Source organism: Myotis daubentonii, chromosome 9, assembly GCF_963259705.1.
Source record: "Myotis daubentonii chromosome 9, mMyoDau2.1, whole genome shotgun sequence".
In the NCBI taxonomy this organism is placed as follows: domain Eukaryota; kingdom Metazoa; phylum Chordata; class Mammalia; order Chiroptera; family Vespertilionidae; genus Myotis; species Myotis daubentonii.
The window spans coordinates 24,760,944-24,781,046 of NC_081848.1; the positions used below are offsets into that span (position 1 = coordinate 24,760,944).

Here is a 20,103-nt window from a genome sequence, read left to right on the forward strand (position 1 = left end):
TGACCACACCTATCCATTCATTACTGATTCAGACCATGGTTTTAATTGATTTTCTGAGAAAGACCTAAAAAAAAAAAAAATCTAACATTTGTTGGACTATTATTATCTTTGGAAGGAAATAGTGTGAATTAGGAAGTGTCTGAAAAAATGATAAAGCTAGAAAAGACATTTCTAGGCATGTTGTTTTTAAACAGTAAGTTTGGTATAATTACCAGTAGGGCATGTGTATGCCTAAATTAAAATCACTATTTGTATATTCATTACCACTTATATTGCACAGGCTTGCTGCACTGGTAACAGAGAATGCTTTTGGATGTGTGGCCTGGTAGGTCACAGGGAGCAGTAATGAGCGGTACTGGGCCTGCCTTGTGCCTTTTGTAACTTCAGGAGGCAGGCCTCTCTCTGAGCTGCAGAAAAGGAGTCGATGGGCCTCCTGTTCCTCTGGCGGAAGTGCTGCAAGGACTTGCCTCTGAGGGAGTCATCGTTTGCGTCATTTTACTGAGCAGAACCAACCTGGGGCTCTCTGAGGGGCAACCCAGCTCCCTTGGCAGGACCAGCACCTTTTCTTCAGAGCTCAGTTGGCACACACAAGTCTCAAAAGAAGAAACGCTGCCACCAGGGCTGACTTCATTCAGTGCGACAAACAAGCTTGTGTGCCAATATTAATAGGTGGTGAAGGTGTGGTGTGGCTGGGTGGGGTATTTGATCATTGATTGAGCTAGCAGTCGTGGGCCCTTATTTTGATATTAAAAAGCACTACGTAAAGTCATGTTATGCACATAAGTTACCATGGGCATTTAAAAATGGGAACGGGTTTCAGAAAGTCATCTAGGTTAGTCCTCTACCTTGAGATCACATCTTCACGATGGGATCAGGTTTGGGGATTCTCAGGTGAAAAAAGGAAGAAAGGGAGGGGGGGGTTAACTTGATCACAGGGTCAGGCAGCCCCAGGCATCAGCCAGGCAGAATGGTTCTAAGAAGGCCATGACCCAAATGGAAACCAGGCCTTTCACCCTGAGCACCCCTCTCCCACAAGGGCTTCCTCTTTCGTCAGAATTATTTCCATGTGTGTTGTTATGGCCTCGTGCACGGGTAATCGAGGACCTTGGAGAAGTTATGCCAGCGCTCTGTCCATCTGACTGTGCGTTGGATGGGCCGAGCACAGAGCATGCTCCTTGAAAGTGGGAGGGCAGGAAGAGGTTGCACGCGGCCGAATGCAGGCAGGCTACTCTGTTCCTTCCCTCCGTTCTCAGGTGTAAATCTAAGGGACGTGTGTGTGTGTGTGTGTGTGTGTGTGTGTGTGTGTGTGTGTGTGTGCGCGTGCCCATGCGCCATACCCAGCAGTTCTAAGTGCTCCTCTCGAGGTGGCCGGGCTTTGATCTCGACAAATTCTCCATCGGTGTATTCCCTGTAAACCACCTTCTTGTACTGAGAGCCAATCCAGTTTTCAGTGTGGTTCATAAATATATCTCCATGTCTGCAAACCAGAAGCAGCGGAAATTAAAGTTGTTAGACGATAGAAAAACCCGAGTGCTTCTGAGTGATGCGGGGCACTCCGGGGCAGTACTGCCCCGACCTCACTGCGATTAGGATCTCCCCGGGGAGCTGGCCTTTGCGCCACGCTGTTGGGGAGTGGGGCAAGGAGTCCGCATTTGAAGGCACTCAGCGGGTACTGCTGCAAGCAGCCCAGCACTGGCTCACGGCTCGCTCTTGGGAGCCATTGCTCTACAGCCCGGCTGCGTGCTGAGTAAGGGCTGGTCTCAGTTAGAGACGCCCAAGGGCCCCTTGGGGTTGGAATTTCCTTCTGGGTAGTAACTACCTCACACACATGCCCATGCGTGCAAACACCCACGCGCCCACATTGCTCCAGATTTCATGTTATCATTCTGTTCCTTGGTTTGCTTTCCCACTTTGAAAGAGCTCAAGAAAGCCTGTGGTTTGGGCATATGCCAATGTACAAATACAGATACAGTTGGTTCTCGTTAATCACAGTAGTTACGTTCTAGAAAGTCACCACAAACACTGAGTTAACTGAACTACGTTCCCCGGGGAAATACAGGGCTGGGTTCCACTTCACCTTTGGCCACAATATTTCCATTAACAGATCAATATAGAACCTTGCTTTACACATGTTTCTGTTTAAACTCATCTTAGTTAATATATACTTCTGATTCATCAACATTGAATTCACAGCTAACAGTCCTGTAACGCAGGCCTGAATGAAGCTTGTCTAACACAAATATTTCCTCTGTAAGGCCTCTTGGGCATTCAGATACTGTTGGGGGAAATTTTAAACAGCTAAATCACCAATAAAAAGCATAAAATGGGGGGGGGGAAGTGTTGCTAAATAAACGACAAATAGAACATTGGTTTACAGCATGAGATTGGAGACAAGAAGGCAGAGCAAGGCCTTGCTTAACACGAATATCAGGGGACACAAAATTATTGCTGCCTTATGCATATCTGCAAATGTTCACAAAAGCACCACAAGAATGTATTTGGGGGTCACAAATAAATTTTAATGAACAAGCGAAGTCGTGAATGTGGAACCCACCAATAATGAAGACTGACTGTATACTTCATCTATCACCAAGCTAGACCATCACAGAAGATTTAAAAAAAATCTATCAATTTTATCTCTAAACTATGGCGATATGTGAAACTGCCCACACTTCAATCTAAGCCACCGGCATTAACTGGAATTGTTCCTAACCATCCTCCTGCCGACTACACTCCTCCCATTCCTCTATGCTCTACACTGCAGACAGTGATCCTAAACAATAAATTCAACCACGTCGGTGCTTGTGGAAAGCCTTTTTATGGCTTCCCACTGCCAAACTCTTTGAATTGGCTCTCATGTCACCACTTCACTATCTGCCTCTGCCAGCCTCCCAAGCCTTATTTCCCATCACTGGCCCCCACATACTCTATGCTCAGGTCATTCTAAACACTCACTCTTAAAAAAAGAAAAGAAAAGTTTCTATTGAGAGAGAGAGGAAGGGAGAGGGAGAGGGAGAGGGAGAGGGAGAGAAACCTTGATTAGCTGCCTCATGCATGCCCCCTATGGGGCTCAAGCTCAAAACCTGACCCAACCAGGAATCGAACCAGCTACCTCTCTGTGCATGGGACTGTGCTCAACCAACTTAGCCACACCCATCAGGGCTAAACATTCACTTTCTTGAACACCACATGCCCTCTCCACCTCCAGGCCTCCCATGTGCTGTTCCCTGTGCCAAGAGTGCAGCTCCTACCTCTTCAATTTGTTTACTCCTCATGTTCCTGGTCAAAGATTTCTTCCTCCCAGAAGCTTTCCCCAACCACTTAACCGATTTCTGTCTTTCCCCCAGAGGGGGCTGTGTGCTCCTGTTATGAGTTCTGGCTGCACTCTGCACTTCCCTCCCATAGTGATTGCCTCACTCAATGTGCTTGTCCTTATGTCTTCCCCATGGACCATCAAGTCTATGTGAGAAGGGCCTTGTCTGCCCTTCTCAGCACTGTTTCGCCAGCACTTTGCACAATGCCTACCACACAGTAGGTATTTAACAAACGCACATATACCTTCTACCCTACACTGTATGCTTTCCAAGGGAAGGAACTTTTCTTCTGCTTTTATTTTCCAGGTGTCACAGTAACGCTTGTGGTAGTGACAAGTACAGACTCTGGAGCCACGCTCTGCTGTTTTCAGCTTTCCTTTTCCTGAAAATGAGGTGATAATAATGTGTCTAGCTCCCAGGATTGGTGTGAGGATTATATGAGATAAGATCTGTAATGCACTGAGCCTGACACTTATTAAGCACCATGTAAGCACTTGCTCTATCATTATCTCTTTAGGATGTCCTGTGTGGTGCTGAGTCAAAGCTAATCACGTGTGTTGTGAGGGTCATACCAGGTAGTTTGTAAAAGCTCTAGCAAAATGCTTGGATCCCGGTGGGTGCTCAATAGATGGAGGTTATTATCTTGAATCCCAGGTTAGTTACATTATCTGCATGTCAGTCAAAAATACTAATAATTCAACTTTATTTCTCTATAGCAACTGAACTTCTGTTTTCAAATTCTCTCCCACTGCACAAACCCTGGCATTGTGCTGATGGCCCCATTTTTGCCTTCTGGGACCCAAGGCTCCCCCAGTATGATCTTAGCAAGCCTCAGGGAAAGACTTCCTGTACCCAGTGGTGGTTTAAAAAAACAGATGTGTCCCACGATGGCCTTGGGTCAAAGGACAGAGGAATTGCAACTGGGGTATAGAAGGGGCCTTTGTTCCTGGGCTCCTATTGACAGGGTACCACAGATGTCCCACTAGGGGAACTTGTTTCATTTCTGTACTGTTATTTTATCTACAAATTGGTTATACTTTGAACATGTGAACATGCTCTCATTTTACTTTGCTTTTATCTATTTATTTGTTCACGGACAATAATCCAGAGTGGCAGGGGCAGTGTGCAAGTACACTCAGCACCTGCTATCCTTCTGTATAACTGGGGAGACAACCCCAGAAGACTGAACCTAGAACTTCCTGCCAGCCCAGAGGGATGAGGGGTGAGGGCGGGCGACTTAATACTGAAATTACACTGAGTTTCCAGAAAATAAGGAAGGCTATGTATCTTACATACTCATGAGCTAAAATTGTACATGCAACAAAATTATTTCTTTAGTTATGGCAGCCTTGTAAAGGAATAATCCTTTTAGAAAAGGCCAAATTAGTATTCATTCCTATTCCATTGCACTGACATCAGTTCTTAGCTTGTATTGGCAGCACTGGTTTTGTAGGAGAGGGGTGTCTGGTTTAACAAATGGATTGGTGAATAATTGAATGAATTTTAAGTCGTCTTGTCCCCGAGGCAAATCTTTTTAAAATGTGGATTCATTTTGTTTCTTCAGTTATCCATAAGGTGGCACTGTTATACTCTCTTTTCCAGGAATCTGAACCCTCAAAACAGAGGTCAACAAGGTAGAAGAGATACAAACCTATTGGGTCAGGAACAGCTATGTGTAGAGGAGTTTGTGCGTGGCATAGCCATAAAGGATAAGTATGAGGAGTGTGGAGGGGAGGGGAGAAGGAAGGATGATAATAAAGAACCAAGAGGACAGGGGCACCGAAGTCAACATGTCCTGGTATTTGTCTTTCAAAAGGTCTGTGTTCAATTCCAGCTCTTCCAATGACCAGTTGGGCGATTTTAGCTCTCTGCATGGAAATCTCCGAGTCTGTCTATGGGGGGCAGTGATATCCAAACAGAGGGAAGCTGAGAAGTGGGGGGAGATGAACTTTGGGGGGAGGAAGTCTGCAGGTCTGAGCCTGACAGATGCCTCTACCTTGTCTGACTCTACCGCAGTGCATCCTGGGGGCTTAGGAGGATCAGGGCTCACTAGCCAGCAGGGGCTTGAGCCTCGCTGTTTCTTTGATGCTTAGCATGGCTGACAGCGCTTTCAGGTGAAGATCAGTCTTGCTGACTTCCTGGGTACAGGGCCCTGTAGAGGAGACCTGCTCCTCCTATCTCAAATGATATTTCTGCCTGCTGCTGGGTTGTCTCCCACCCAGATCAGCACTTGGCCAGTGGCCCCCCCTCCCGCCCCCTTCCTCGCAGTCCTCAATCTACCGCAGTCCATCCTCTCACCAGGGTCTACACCCTCTCTGCCGCCTGCTTCACCTTCTGTCTTCTCAGTCCCACGATCACTGGGATCCGCCTCCTCCCCTAAACCCTTTCGCTCTAGATCAGTGATTCTCAACCTTCCTAATGCTGCAACCCTTTAATACAGTTCCTCATGTTGTGGTGACCCCTAATTTCATTGTTACAAACTGAACATAATTAAAGTATAGTGATTAATCATAAAAAATATATGTGTTTTCCGATGGTCTTAGGCGACCCCTGTGAAAGGGTCGTTTGACCCCCAAAGGGGTCGGGACCCACAGGTTGAGAACCGCTGCTCTAGACGCTCACTCAAAGTCACTTTCATTCGTCACAGCCACATGTGGACCAGCCACTGCTGGTGGAGGTGTACTGAGCCCGCCCGCAAGGGCCCTCAAAATGACCTCAGGTCCCCTTCTTGGGATGGAGACGGGCAGCTTCCTTCACCTTTTGTGCTCACAGTAAAAGTCTCTGCCAGAACCGTGCAGGCAAAACTGGGGCATTCTTAGGTTTCCACATTTGAAAACTGTCTACGGCGCATGTGCAATCCCACCCAAGAGACCTGGCGGCTTCGCCCGTGGTACCTTTCCCCTCCTGCGTCCAAGTGCTGCTTTTCGAACTCCCAGTTTTTGTTAGGGGCATAATCCCATTCTACCTCTTCAGCGGCGATGTAAAAGGTTCTTATCATCCCGTACGGCTGCTCTGAAGGGTCCTTGTTGCCGCAGCTGTTGACCTCGTATATCTGATTCATGCCTCTCGTGAAGTGGTGCATGGTGGAACAAAACACCCTGAAAATACCTGGAAGAGAAACGGCTCGGCGTTTGGTATGGTGGTCGATTGTGGTTTTTGTTGTTGTTCTTGGTGTGGGTTTGCTAGCAAACTTACATATTTTATCCCAAAATAAATAACTGGGAAGGTACATTTTTTTTAAAACGTCACCTTTATGTAGTATTTCAAAATCGTACCCCCAAGGGGGAAAACATTACTTGGAATATATTTACTTATGGGAGGAAAATACCATCTGAAATTCACTTGCAATCCTATCTGATAAAGAGGGAATGTGCAAATTGACTGTCACACCATCACAAAGATGGCAGCGCCCATAGCCCCAAGATGGAGGCGCCCAGTCCCCTCAGCCCTGCTGGAACCTCTAGTCCTTTCAGCCCTGCTGGGGGGAGGGGGGAAGGGAGGGTGAGGTAGATGCATGGTGCAGCCAGACCTGCCCTCAGCCCCCAGCCTCCTACAGCTGGCCCAAGGCGCAGGCAGGCCTCAGATATCGGCTGCCCAGCCGCTTAGAATGGGCCCGAGGTGCAGGCAAGCCTCGATGGTGGCTGTCCAGCCACCCAGGGCCACTTGAGGCTCAGGCTTGCACTGCCGGCAGTGGCAGCAGCAGAGGTGTGATGGGGGTGTCACCTTCCCCTGATCACCGGGTCACCTCCTGCCCCTGAGGGCTTCCAGACTGTGAGAGGGGGCAGGCTGGGCTGAGGGACCCCCTCCTCCAGTGCATGAATTTTCATGCACCAGGCCTCTAGTGGAAAAATAAAACTTCTAAAGTTGCTGCCGAAAAGTAATTTCTCTGGGTCTTCTCTGTTGTGCACACCTATTAGAAGATAGGTACTCTTGGAAGATCACAGCTGGGGATGATTATCTTAGCCCAGCCCAGTTGAAACAGAACTAATTACCTGTAAGATTAATATCCTAGACAAAGTTCAAATGGGGACTCATTTCTGAAGCCATGTATTTGCCCTAAAGGATTTCATAAACTATAAAGCACCATACACATATAAGGTATTATTAAAGCCAAACATACTACTTCATTAAGCCTTTGAGCCAAGGAGATTCTCATTACCAATGATAGGTCTACATTATGCCAGAGGAAAAGTAAAAAATAAAAAGTCAATCAGATTTCCCCACCTAGGGCCAACAATCATGTTTGATTGAGATTATGTCATTTTTAAACTGAATTTTCTAGATGTATTAGCATCAGGTAGATATATTTTAATTGAACTCACCATAAAATCATATAAAACAAAATTGTTGGAAGATATTTACTGTTATTAAAATGATTGGATCAATAAATCTCCTCTTCCTCTAGTAGAATCTGTTCTTAGAGGTGAGTAATTACTGTAGCCTTCATTATCTATGGTGCACAGAGAGAATTTTTATCATGCTACACATATCTAAATACTGCCAAATTATCCCTTCAGGATGAGCAAAAGTTGTTGGTTCAGTGGCCACCTTAGAACCTCCAAGCCTCTGGTGCGTACCTTCATGAGGAAGAGTGTGGGAAGCCACCGCTTTCCTAATACTGTCATAAGAGTGCGCCAAGGAACGAGGGAGGCCCATGGACCTTGGGCATTAGTAGGCTGACGCTAGGCACCGACTGTTTGGTGTTGAAATAGTGGTGGCTCGAAGCAATTTCCTGACCTAATAGCCCAAAGTAAACGTTTACTGCACCTTACTGTTCTTTACTGATCTTTACTGACCTTAGAGACGGTCTGTCTGCTACCTGTTTGCCAGTGCTTTACTGAGAGCAAGATGTGCATCTAAAACTGAATAAAAAGCAGATGAGTCCAGGTTTCAGTGTGCCTCTCCAAGCGAGAGGGCTCCACCTGGCCCCCCATGCCTTCTAAATTCATATTTCTTGTACAGTATTTTCACTTGTGCGTCAGCCCCTCCTTCAAATCCTGAACCCCTGCTGCAAAAGGTTGCGGCAGAAGAGACTCTGTGAAACCACAAGGGAAAGCACCTCTGAGGACAGACTTGGAAAGAGCTTCTTCTGCATATGTTGTGTTCATCATGTTTTTCAATAGTCAAGGAATTATTTTCTCCCAGAACAAAGAGGAGTTTAAGGCCTTGTTTGTGGTGATGGTTTTAGAGGTGTGTACTTAACTCCAAACTAGTTCATTTGTAGATATTAAATGCGTACAGCTTTTTGCATATCAATCATACCTCAACAGAGTGATTTTAAAAAAAAGAAAAAGAAAATGTTTGAGTTGCAGACTATAGTCTACTTTGCCCAGTTTGGGGCACTCTTTTTGGCTGATAGACGAGGGACAGGAATTGGTGAAATGACCAAGCTGTTAAGCAGTCACAGATTTATACTTACCACCAAACATAAACCGGAAACCACTGTCATGAAGCTCTTTAGAAGCCTGTAGAGCACATGAGTAATACTCATGGCATGTAATAAGTAGCCAGGTCTCTAAAATTATCCCAGCCAGCTCTAGCTTTGAATGTCTGTTTCAATGGATTAAAACTATTTGGCAATTCTCTCCTCTCCTCTTTTTGGTTTTGGAGTGTATTTTAAAAAAAAAAAAATCATTGTGCCCAAGGCATCCCTTGGTTTGGGTGACTTATAATTGAATAATTATATTAATATAGAAAGGCTGAATACTAGATGTTTACAAGGCACAGATTATGGAGCTCCTACTCTGGGGCAATTATTGGGCAAAAGTTTTGAAGCCCAAACCTCAATTTCTTAACCAATGGCACCAGGAGGCACCTACACTGCAATTTCAGTGTTAATTAAAGAAGTAAACATCCATTCATGAAGGGGGCAGAGTTGGCAAGTACTCATCTTGAGTAGCATATTGGTTTCTTTTCAAAGCTAACGAAAATGTTAGGTGTAGAAACATGTTGAAAGGATAGCACTTGTTATCCTTACTTTTCATGCAACAGCAAGCATATGCTGCCCTGTATTGCTCTATATCTCTTATAAAAGTGCCTTGAGTATTTAATTGGCTTAGGAGTCTCTAAAAGAAGAGGTGCCATGCGGGCACCTCACTGGGCCTTCCATGGACTTCAGGCCCAGTGCAGCTTATCCTCTGGGGAAACCAAGAGTGCCCAACAGAATGAAAACAGAAAGCCCCCAAATACGTCATCAAAAGGGAAATTATCAATCTCTAGCGAAGGCAGACCAGGCCATGTCCATAACCTAGAAGCACCCACTGGGCTGTCCATATCTGGTAAGATGCTTCAGAGCAGCAACTAAAATGATGTCTGTGGTTAAAGAGAAAAAATGTATCCTTTCTCAGGGCTAAATTGTTCATGGATATGAATCAAGAGCGTGCTTCTAGGATTTGTGCAGCGAGGTCATTTAGAGGACTCCCACTTCTGCTCTGTGGATGTGGATGTTATTTTAGATGGTTCTCCTTTGTCCTTTATGCTACATGTTTGGAATAAAATGGAATTCTCTGATTCTAATCAAGACTGTACCTCTTTCTACACACCCTGAAGTGCCCAAATTTGACGAATGTCTTCTGAGGAACGACCCTAAGAGTATATGCCTGAAGATAGAAACTTGGTCACCTGAGATGGCTCTGCCAAGTTTTACCTGCATAGTCCGGCTGCATGAATGCCGTCGTAGAGGTGTGGGGAAACAGGGCCAGGGTGTCACGGTGAGTGCCTCGAAGGTGGATGGTGTTGCCTTGAAAATAAACTCCATGCATGTCGGTGTCAGTGCCCATTCCAATCATATGCCAGGAAACTCTGTCCTTTTTGCACATGTTAAGGCCCGGCTGGTTGCCATACATATATCCATTAATAGCTAAATGGAAGGAAAGACGTAGTCAGAGCCCACTATAATTTTGAAGAAATACTGAAAACACATAATCTTAGTGAAAGCTTCTCAGTATGCATGGGGGTGGGGTGTTCAAGTGTTCAAACTCTTTACAGAAGATCCTTATTATCAGAGAATAATAGTACTGGGGAAAAGTCGTGGTGAATCAATTTCAAATGGAAACTGAAAGAACAATGAATAATAAAAATACACGAAAACTGTGAAAATGTTACATGTAACAACATATACACAAGGGCATGTGTGAATTATAAGAATCAGTAAAGAATAAATCAGGTTGTGTTCTGGTATCCTTTTCTCTGATAAGATTGTTTCATGGTTAACATGATATCTTTCATTTTCAATTTTAGTTTTGGACTTTACCAATTTCCCCAAAGTCTTCTCTAAAACTTTTAAAAATATATATATTTTATTGATTTTTACAGAGAGGAAGAGAGAGGAATAGAGAGTTAGAAACATTGATGAGAGAGAAACATTGATCAGCTGCCTTCTGCACACCCCCTACTGGGGATCGAGCCCGCAACCACAGTACATGCCCTTGACTGGAATCGAAACCGGGACACTTCAGTCCATAGGCCAACGCTCTATTCACTGAGACAAACCAGTTAGGGCTTCTCTAAAACTCTTGATATGAAAATCATTTTCTTTTGAGATTCCTATCCTGTCATCTCCCTTGTAAAATGTCTCTTTCTCAGTTTTAATTCATATAATTTTGTCAGATCCTTATTTGTCAATGCTTTGATTTGATTCTAGAAGATATTAGACATTCCTTTACTGACTTCATGGATCCTGCATCATTTGAAAGATTTGCAATTAATTGACATTATATTGGCTGTTGTTTCAGTGGAGAGGAATTTTTGGGGGGGTGGGTGGTGGGGAAGAGGAACACTAAGTTTATAAGAAGGTAGTCTTTGGGTAAATAAGTTTGCCTTATGGTAACTTTTCCTACCTCAGTAAAATAATTGAAAGAACTTAGAGTACTTCTTACTTAGATATGAATACCATCTGTATCTTCAGAAATGCAAACTGTTTTTTATCTTTTACATCAATCCCAGTGTATTGATAGTGGCTACCTGGAGCAGTGCATAGAGAATTTACAAAGCACATTCTCACTCTGTGTGTGTGAGGGGGGCGGGGAAGGGAATGAATGCCATGACTGAACAGCACTGTCTGAGGGGCAACTGCACATAACTATGTCTCATGTTTGATGTCCATTAGAGAGATAAAGATTCCATCCCTGCCCCCACTCTTCACTAATGCCCATCGTAGGAAGAAACAACTGCTATACCCTGAACGATCTTCTGTTATAATCCCATTCTCAAACAAAATTACTTCTTATTTCTGTGTCTCAGAACCAGTGGTGGTTGGTAATTTTCCTCAGATATCTAAGATTATTAGTGGAAATTCCAAGAAGCCCTGGGCTTCTGAGAAAGAACATCTCATTTTCTGAAAAAAGAATCTTTCATCATGCTCTGAAAATAAATTATCTAAATCTTGTCCACTGAATATCAAAGAGATATCATTGTAATAACTTAGTCCTTGGCTGGCTGGTAAAAATGTTCTCTTGCCCGGGAACTCTATTTTAATGCCTCTCTTTCTGAAACATTCATTCATTCATTTGTTCATTCATTCAGCAAACATCTTTGAATATAGACTATAGAACAGGTGCAATGCAAAGCATTGTATACCATGTGAGGTACCTTCTCTTTGGTATTGTTGCCACCTTTCTTCCTCCCACTCCATACAAGCAAGACCTGAGAGGTAATTTAACTCATAATTAATGTAAAATTTAAATTAAAATACATGATTTTCCTTGACTTTGCTTTTAAAATGACACAGTCTGCATGTCCAAAATATGCAAACATGTTCACATGGCCAAACCAAGATGAGGCTGGATTTGACATGGCCCATGAGGTTGTTGAATGTTTTCTATACACAGGCCTCTCTTATAATAAATTTCATTTGCAACTTACCTTCTCCACTAAGGAATTGCTATGTTTCCTCATTTCTAGTTTTAGTTTTTTTATTGGCTACTAGGCAGATTGCAAACAAACTTTGTATTGAGTTATAACGAAGCTTTTTGTAGAAGATGATAATGAAAATGCGTTACTCCATGCTTTCTATTGGCCCAAGAAGGAACTCTGGTGGAATGGAGCATCCGGGACCTTAGGAGTCTGTGAGCTGGTTGCGGTGAGTCACTTGGAACCTTTGACTTCCTTGTAGGGGAGGGAGATTAAGGGCTGCTTTGTTATTTTCTCATAATGTTTAAAGGCAATAAGTAGATGTTATCCTGGGTCCTAAGACAAGAAGCTTAGCACCTTTATCTATCTTACAGTGTTTGTTTTAGGCACTTTTTTTTTTTTTTTCCTTTTTGGCTGCACACTCTAGCAGGCACTTGAGTCTGGAATCTTGCAGGGAAGGTGAATTAAGTAATTCCTCCTAAATGAAGATCTGGAATAGGAATGGCTAGAATTTTACAAATTAACCCTTTAGACAGACACACAGACAACATGATAAGAGCTCCTTTGCAGTACAGTGATTACCTCCAGTTATCACTGGGGTTATCAGACTTAATGCCGTTATCGCGAACCCAAGGGAGGGCATTTTGTCAGTGATTTCATACAATTAAGATGCACTGTGACCTTTGCAAGTTCTAATTTTGTGTTGCTCCATCTAAGGCTGACCAAGTGTTTTAGAAGTGTTACTTAAGGTCACAACCTCTCTGGGAGATACTGAGGGTTCACTATACCTTGTGAGGCTGAAGCCGTGAACTAATTGGCTCATCCAAGAACAATACCCAAGACACCAAAAACTAAGATAGTTAAAACGTTTTCACTCCAAATGCAACGACGCCTTTTCTTTACGGGAAAGGGTCATTTTTCATACCATGCATCCGATTGGACTTCACAAACTCTTTGTCCTCTTTGTCAACACTGAAGGGACGCAGGGTAAACTTCTGAATGTTTTCATCAAGATACCTACTCAGATTCTCATCAAAGACTGTGAACAGCAGGTAGAATTCCTTGTCTATGCCTTTCTACAGAGAAGAAAGAAATGAATATGTGAAAAGTACAGCTTGGAGACATTCTTAGCTCGGTCTCACGTTCAAAGTTAACACGAAGTAAACAAGAATCGGCATCAGCCGTAGAGGTACAGGGTAATTTTGTAAATCGGGATTCTGAGGAGGATTCTGATAAATTTATTACACTCCCCCCAAATCCGTCTTTCTCATTATATCCTTCTCCTTCCCCAGGTGGGAGAGAAGGCTTTCTACATGTAGTACTGCTGTTGTCAGCTGTTCATCACTGTCTTACTCTCCTGATCATGGCCTCTCTCTCTCTCTCTCTCTCTCTCTCTCTCTCTCTCTCGTTTCATGCCCTCATACTCATCCCCTGCTTACTGCAGCCACGCTCACACCAACCTCTCCCATTCCCACCTCAGGGCCTTTTCATGTGCTGTTCTCACTGCCTAGAAGGTCCTCCCAGGTTTTGCTTGGGTCACTCCCTTACTCCATCCAGTTCTCTGCACAAATGTCATCTCCTCGGGGTGCCCTTCCCTGGCACCTGTTTAAAACAGTCACTCGCCTTCTAGCCTGCCTTCAAACTCACTCCCTTTACCTCGCTTTGCTCTTCATAGCACATATCTCTAACCTTAAATTATATTTTGTTTATAAACATATTTTTTATTGTTTTCTCACTGCAATGTTGGCCTTGTAGGAACATTCTAGGTTCCTCTCTGTATCCCCAGCTCCAATAAATAAATAAATAAATAAATAAATAAATAAATAAATAAATAAATAAATAAAATAAAATAAAAAAATCAGGCACCCAATACATGTTTGTGAGTGAAATAATGAATTGAGTTAACCCATGAGACTTCGCTATATTATGTTAACTTGAGTTGATCTTGAAGGGACTATGGATTACTTCCCACTGTGTATACTCCTAATCCTTCTATTTGAGCACATCTGACCACACAGCATCTCGAATGGATGGAATATGCTTTTCTTTAAAGCTGAAACAGAGAGAGGACTGTATTTTCTGTCCCTCAATGCCTCCTTTCCCTAACATGCTCCTGTCTAATCCACCCTTCATCCTGCCGCCTGCTCCGGAGAGCTCCTCAGCAATGCCATCTGGTCACATCTCCTTCTCCTTATACTGGACAATACAACCTAAACTCACGGTGACCTGGCCCCTGCCTGTACTGCCTCCTCTCTTGGCCCTTCCCTCCTGGCACTTTGACCAAAGAGAAGCCTAGCTTCTTGCGCGATTCTGAACTTGCTGTGTTCTGGAGGTCTCTGTCCTCCATGTATGTACCCTTGACTTTGATGGTCTGCCACCCTAATGCAGCCTCAAGGGCCAGCTTAGCTGTCCCATCTCTGTGATGCTTTCCTAACACCCTATGGAAGATGTGGATACTGCTTGCTTTACACTCATACTGTACCTGTACACTTAACTGCTTTTATCGCCTGGTGTTTCAGCAGGCAGGAGTTTAGGATCATGGGCTATAGAAAGAAACAATGTGGGCCTGAAATTTTGCAAAATAAAATATAAAAAATTGAGGGGAAAAAGGGGTGACAAGTATATTTTTAAAGATTATGGGTATGGAAGCAGGCAGGCCTAGGTTCTAATGCCATTATTTTTTTCATGATTTTATGTAACTGGACTGACCACAAATGGTATTTGGCTTAGGTAACAACTCCCAGAGAATATAAGACGCTTCTAACAAACCTCGAAGTTACCACTGAATGGATGTAACGGGGACAAAATCAGAAGTACCTAACAAAATGTTTCTGGCACACTATGCTTTTGGTTCAGGTGTTTAGCTAATAGAAAGCAGGGTAGTGTATTGATAAACGATCAAAGTTGGATGCTCAAAGTTCCATATTCTGCTGACTATCACTACTTTACTAGGTGTGTTTCCTGGGATATCATGCAACGTCTCTGAGCCTCAGCTCCTTCAGCTTTAAAATATAGGGATAGTCATTCTGCTTCACCTTATCTGATTGTTGGGGTTCGGTATAAATATTCAGTCTTATTGCACAAGCATTATTGAGGGTCATTCAGAGGGCCAGGGACACACTGAATCTCCAATAGACATTTCCAGGATTGGTCCTTTGCACAGGGAAATGAGAATGTGAGGCGGACCAAGACACTTTATGTCCTCTACCTAGCAGTTCCTTTGAGCCCAGAAGTGGGTCCATACAATGCAAGCATTATAAAATATACCATTTAAGTAAATAGTCTTGCTATTTCTGATTGGTGAAGTCATTTCAAATGGTTAAATGACTGGACTTTCCTCTTTTCATCAATGTATTTAATAGCACGCAGACACGGCTTGGGATGCTATGTTTTGCCACACTAACCAGTGCAACCATCCAAGCCTCTAAGGTGGGACTTGCCAGAAGTTATGTACATGTTTCTTATCCTTTCAGCCAGTGATTAACTTCCAGTTCGTAGTGAGGAGTTAACAGTGGTTCTCACTCAGCCCTGGCTGCTCATTGGAATCACCTGGAGATTCTGATGGATTGGTCTGGAACACGTGAAAAAAGATGTTTAAAAGCTCCCAGGCGATTCCAATGGGTGGCCAGGTTTGAGTAACCTTGTCCGAGAAGAAAGGACCCCAATTTGCACTCCATGTCGACCTCAGAAGATTCTAGAATCAAAGCAATGCACAGGGAGAGACCCACCAAACCCCAGGCAACAAGCAGAAATCCTGGGTTTCTGGGTGGGCATCTGTAACACAGGAAAGTCAGATGTAAATTTACCAAAAAAATAAAATAAAATTCCCATTGTGTAGAAGTCAGTTTCAAGAGGAAGAGGGGGAAATTGCTTTTTGTAACTGACTATTATGATCTGATCTCTAACCGTATTACTGCTTTTTCTTACGTCCAACCCTGAGAAGAACTCGGTAACATTTGTTGACTTACCTGTGTGCCATCAGCATTGAGAGCACCTTTTTTACAGACTAGCAACGGCCCTACAAGGCCAGCGCTGGTGTCCTTGATTGGCTCAACTGCTGAGAAGTAAAGGTAGGTCAGACAGGGAGGGTCAGCAGCTGTGGGGCTTACGCTTTCAGGCACTGTCCATCTGTACGTGAAGGTTTCACCCGGCTTAACATGTGCCCCTGGTTTCACAAATCCTGAGGAAATAAATGGAACAATTACTCGAAGCAACAACCAGGAACATTATTAAACTTGCCAGATTGGGTCTCCCAGCCCAGGGTGTCTCTCTCTGATATGTTTTGCAGAAGGACAGTTGATTTTGCTTACATATCTACCGAGGGAAGCTGCTGCTGCCACAGTCTTCTGTTTCATGAGACAGAAGCTTCTATCAAAGGATTGTCTTCTAGATTACATTTTTTATTTTCATAGATGCTATTCTTACTCAAATACCAGGTTTAGCATATATTTAAAATGTGGTAGTTGCCCATTTAGCAATTAAATGTAGCCATAAAATATTACTGAGTGCCTTCTATGTGGAATATATTACATTTGGCCCAGCAAAGTATATCCCACAAAGTTAAGCCAAAGGCCTATCTTTAAAGAGTTTAAAACCTTGAAGGTTGAACTAGGAAATAACCCAAGTAACTACAAGAAAAGTTCAAGGCTGCAAGGCTGATCTGGGATCCAAACCCAGGGCGGTTCAATTCTAAAGACAGTGCACTTAATCCTCACGTTACATGGCAATGAACATATTGAATCTCTCCTGCTAGATGGAGCCACTCTGCATCTTATCCAGGGCTTTGCAAAAAGATGCCCTATAAGTTTGCTGAGTTAAACAATAGAAAATATAGACATTTGGGTTGTCACATTTTTTTTTCTGGACACCTACGAAAAGTCATTGTGAGCATTTAACCAAGGAAGAAAGTGCAGGTACAGGAGCTACTGCAGCAGGGAGGGCGAGGATGGGCCTAGGGAGGAGGAATTCTCTCTCCATTCCTTCATCCTCTACCCTCCTCATCATCACCACAAAGCCAGCTCTGATAGGCCTGGCCTCACACTGGGACATGAAGAGGTAGCCCAGGCAGCCATGCTGTCAGCTGCAGTGATGGAGGAGGCTTGGGAGGAGACCCGGAGTTTCCCAGTAGCAGTGTCATGAAGGGAAGGACACTTCCTGCAGCCGCTGGGCACAGGCTGCCTTCCTTACATACAGAGAGCCTGTGTCGCCTACTCTGTGATGGGGAGAAGCCATCGATGATGATAAGCACATAATACGGTTTTAAATAAATATTTCGGCCCTAGCTGGTTTGGCTCAGTGGACAGAGCTTCGGCCCGCTGACTGAAGGGTCTCAGGTTCGATTCCAGTCAAGGGCAGGTACATTGGTAACAGGCTTGGTCCCAGGCCCTGGTGGGGACATGCAGAAGGCAACCAATAGATGTGTCTCTCTCACATCTCTCTCTCTATATCTCTCCCCCTTCCTTCCACTCTCTAAAAATCAATGGAAAAATATCCTTGGGTGAGGATTAACAAATAAGTAAAGTAAAATAAATATAAATAAATAAATAAATAAACAAACAAATAAATATTTTTTGGTAGATTTGGAGCAAAAACCATGTGTAAAATTTTGATGCAAACAAAACATCTCCCCCTCATCCTTCACGCACAGAATTCCATGTAACCTGCAGCAGAAAAGTTATTCACCTTAAAGAAGTGGGGATGACTGTGAAAGTGGCTTGCTTTAAGATTTATTACACTACTAAGGGAAAAAAAGGAATTAACATTTCCTAAGAACCTACTGTGGGCCAGACTCCGTCCTGAATTCTCTGCATTGCTTCCCAAAGCCCTGTGAGTTGAGTGCCATTATCTGCATTTGATAGGTGAGAAGAATAAGGTTTAGAAAGTAGAAATAATTGCCCAAGCTCACTGAGCTGGTAAGTGAAGGGACCAGGATTTGGACCTGTTCTGTCCAGTTCTAAGTCCTTTGCATACTCATCCTGTTTCCTCCCTAAGCTTAGGCTGAGACTTACCATCTATGTTTGGGGCTGCATCAGAGGCCTTGTCATAGACCACGCCATGGGGCAAAATACTGTAGACTTTGTCAGCTTTGTTGGCAAAGGTCACTGTCAGGGTATCGCCCACCTCTGCCCTGATGACTGGGCCTGAAAAATATCAAGAAGAGAAGAGGGTGAAAATAGAGAGACGTGAATATAGGCAAGAGAAGAAGAGTCATTCCAAGTAGATGTACATGCCTGCTAAAACATCTCCCCTCCCCCATTCAAAACAGGCCGGATGGTTTTACTCTACCAAGAATTCCAAGATGGGCTTCTGCCTCAGAGAGTCTCTTTCTTCGAGTGAAAGTTGCATCAACATACTCTATATATTGAGCCTTCCAATATTTTCCTCCTATCCTGTTGTCCCCTTGTGTGAAGTAGAGCTCAGAGTCACTGTGGAAAGAGTAGGAACCTGACTGAGAACACATCTCTGATATCCGCCAACTGCCTTCATTATGGAGCTTGGTTTTATGATCTTTAGCCCATCCACCCACCCATCTCTCAAGAAACAACAAAACAGGCTTCAATAGAGTTCCCAGGAATAGTCAACCAGCCTTAAAAGTCGCCGGAAGCTGGATGATGTGCAAGCTCATTTCTCTCTTAGCCACTGCCCTTTCTTCCCCAAAGGTCCAGCAACCGAAGAAGAAGGCACAGGTAACTCCTTACTTACCGGTACTGGAGTCCCAGAATGGTGTCCTACAAAGTAACAAAGAGCTAACTGGTTTCTTTGCAGAATAAGCAACCCTCTCTCTCTTGCTGATGTCAATATGAATATCTCTGCATATCGTAAGCTCTTTGGTATCTGGCCTGATTAAGGAATGGAGTGTCTAGTTAATCAAGTCGTTTAATTAATGGAGAGTCATTATAAAAGCTACATACATGAAATACTGCTTCAAAGTTGTGAAATATAATACTATACATTCTGACTAGTACTAACTCTATATTATCTTATTTCTGTCAATGGTACCATCACTCTTGCAGTTACACAGGCTGTTTACTACCCCCCCCTTATTTTCTTTATTTGTAACCTTTTAGTGCACCCTTCCTTTTCAGCACCTTTTTTTTGAACCTTTTTTTTCCTTTCTTCCTACTGCCATGACCCAGTTCATGCCCTCATCACCTTGTGTTTGGACCATTACATGAACCTCTAACTCTCCATCCTCTATTTCACACAGACTCACTCAGTTTTTTCTCAGCATACACACTACTGCAACACTGATCTCCAAAATGGCCATTTGCATTGTCAAATACCAGTTTCAAAATTGTCATTTGCTTTCAACTGCCAATCATATGAGGGTTCAAGGACCTCTGCAATTGATATCCAGTTTATTTTGCCCCAATTCTCTCTATGTAAATGCCTACTCACCTTTGCATATCCCCTTCTGCAGTCATTCTGATCTTATCACTCTCTCCTGCATGAAAGGTGCTGCACGAACCCCTACAGCTAAAATTCCACTGTTGTGTAACAAATTCTATCCTTCTTCATGGCCCTGCTTAGGTCCCGCTTCCTCTGTGTAGGGTTCCTGTCTCTTAGTTCTCTCTGAATGCCCAGAGAACTGACTGAACAACTCACTCCTGTTTGTAACTGGTGGTTACCTCATCTGTGCATACAGATTCTTCCTCCACCTTAAGGTGGGAACATTGTCTGAGATCTTCTTGCATTCCTCATGTCACTCAGTGTATGTTGTGCTTTCGTATATTACATTAAATATCGATTGAATGCAGCTTAATCTAACTTCAGATTTTAAAAGGTGCTTCATAGTCTGTAAGGCTTCTAAGACATAATTTTCAACACTAATTCTCATTATTCTGTTTATGGAGAAATACTGATCAGTTGAGAATGTTGATATCACAGTTTTCATATATGGCTCACACACATTCTTTAAACAAGGATTAAGTGTAGCAGC

The 20,103-nt window shown here is 43.5% G+C and overlaps 1 protein-coding gene across 1 annotated transcript in view; it reads right to left on the reverse strand.

Moving 5' to 3' along the window:
* HEPHL1 (hephaestin like 1) overlaps positions 1 to 20,103 on the reverse strand; it is a 60,932-nt gene that overhangs the window by 11,646 nt on the left and 29,183 nt on the right. The window contains exons 7-13 of the mRNA XM_059708134.1: positions 18,450 to 18,589; positions 18,173 to 18,304; positions 16,133 to 16,344; positions 13,090 to 13,240; positions 9,961 to 10,173; positions 6,209 to 6,422; positions 1,338 to 1,477 (exon numbers count right to left, since the gene is read on the reverse strand). Of these exons, the coding sequence (XP_059564117.1) occupies positions 1,338 to 1,477; positions 6,209 to 6,422; positions 9,961 to 10,173; positions 13,090 to 13,240; positions 16,133 to 16,344; positions 18,173 to 18,304; positions 18,450 to 18,589 (1,202 nt within the window). The remainder of the gene's footprint in view (positions 1 to 1,337; positions 1,478 to 6,208; positions 6,423 to 9,960; positions 10,174 to 13,089; positions 13,241 to 16,132; positions 16,345 to 18,172; positions 18,305 to 18,449; positions 18,590 to 20,103) is intronic.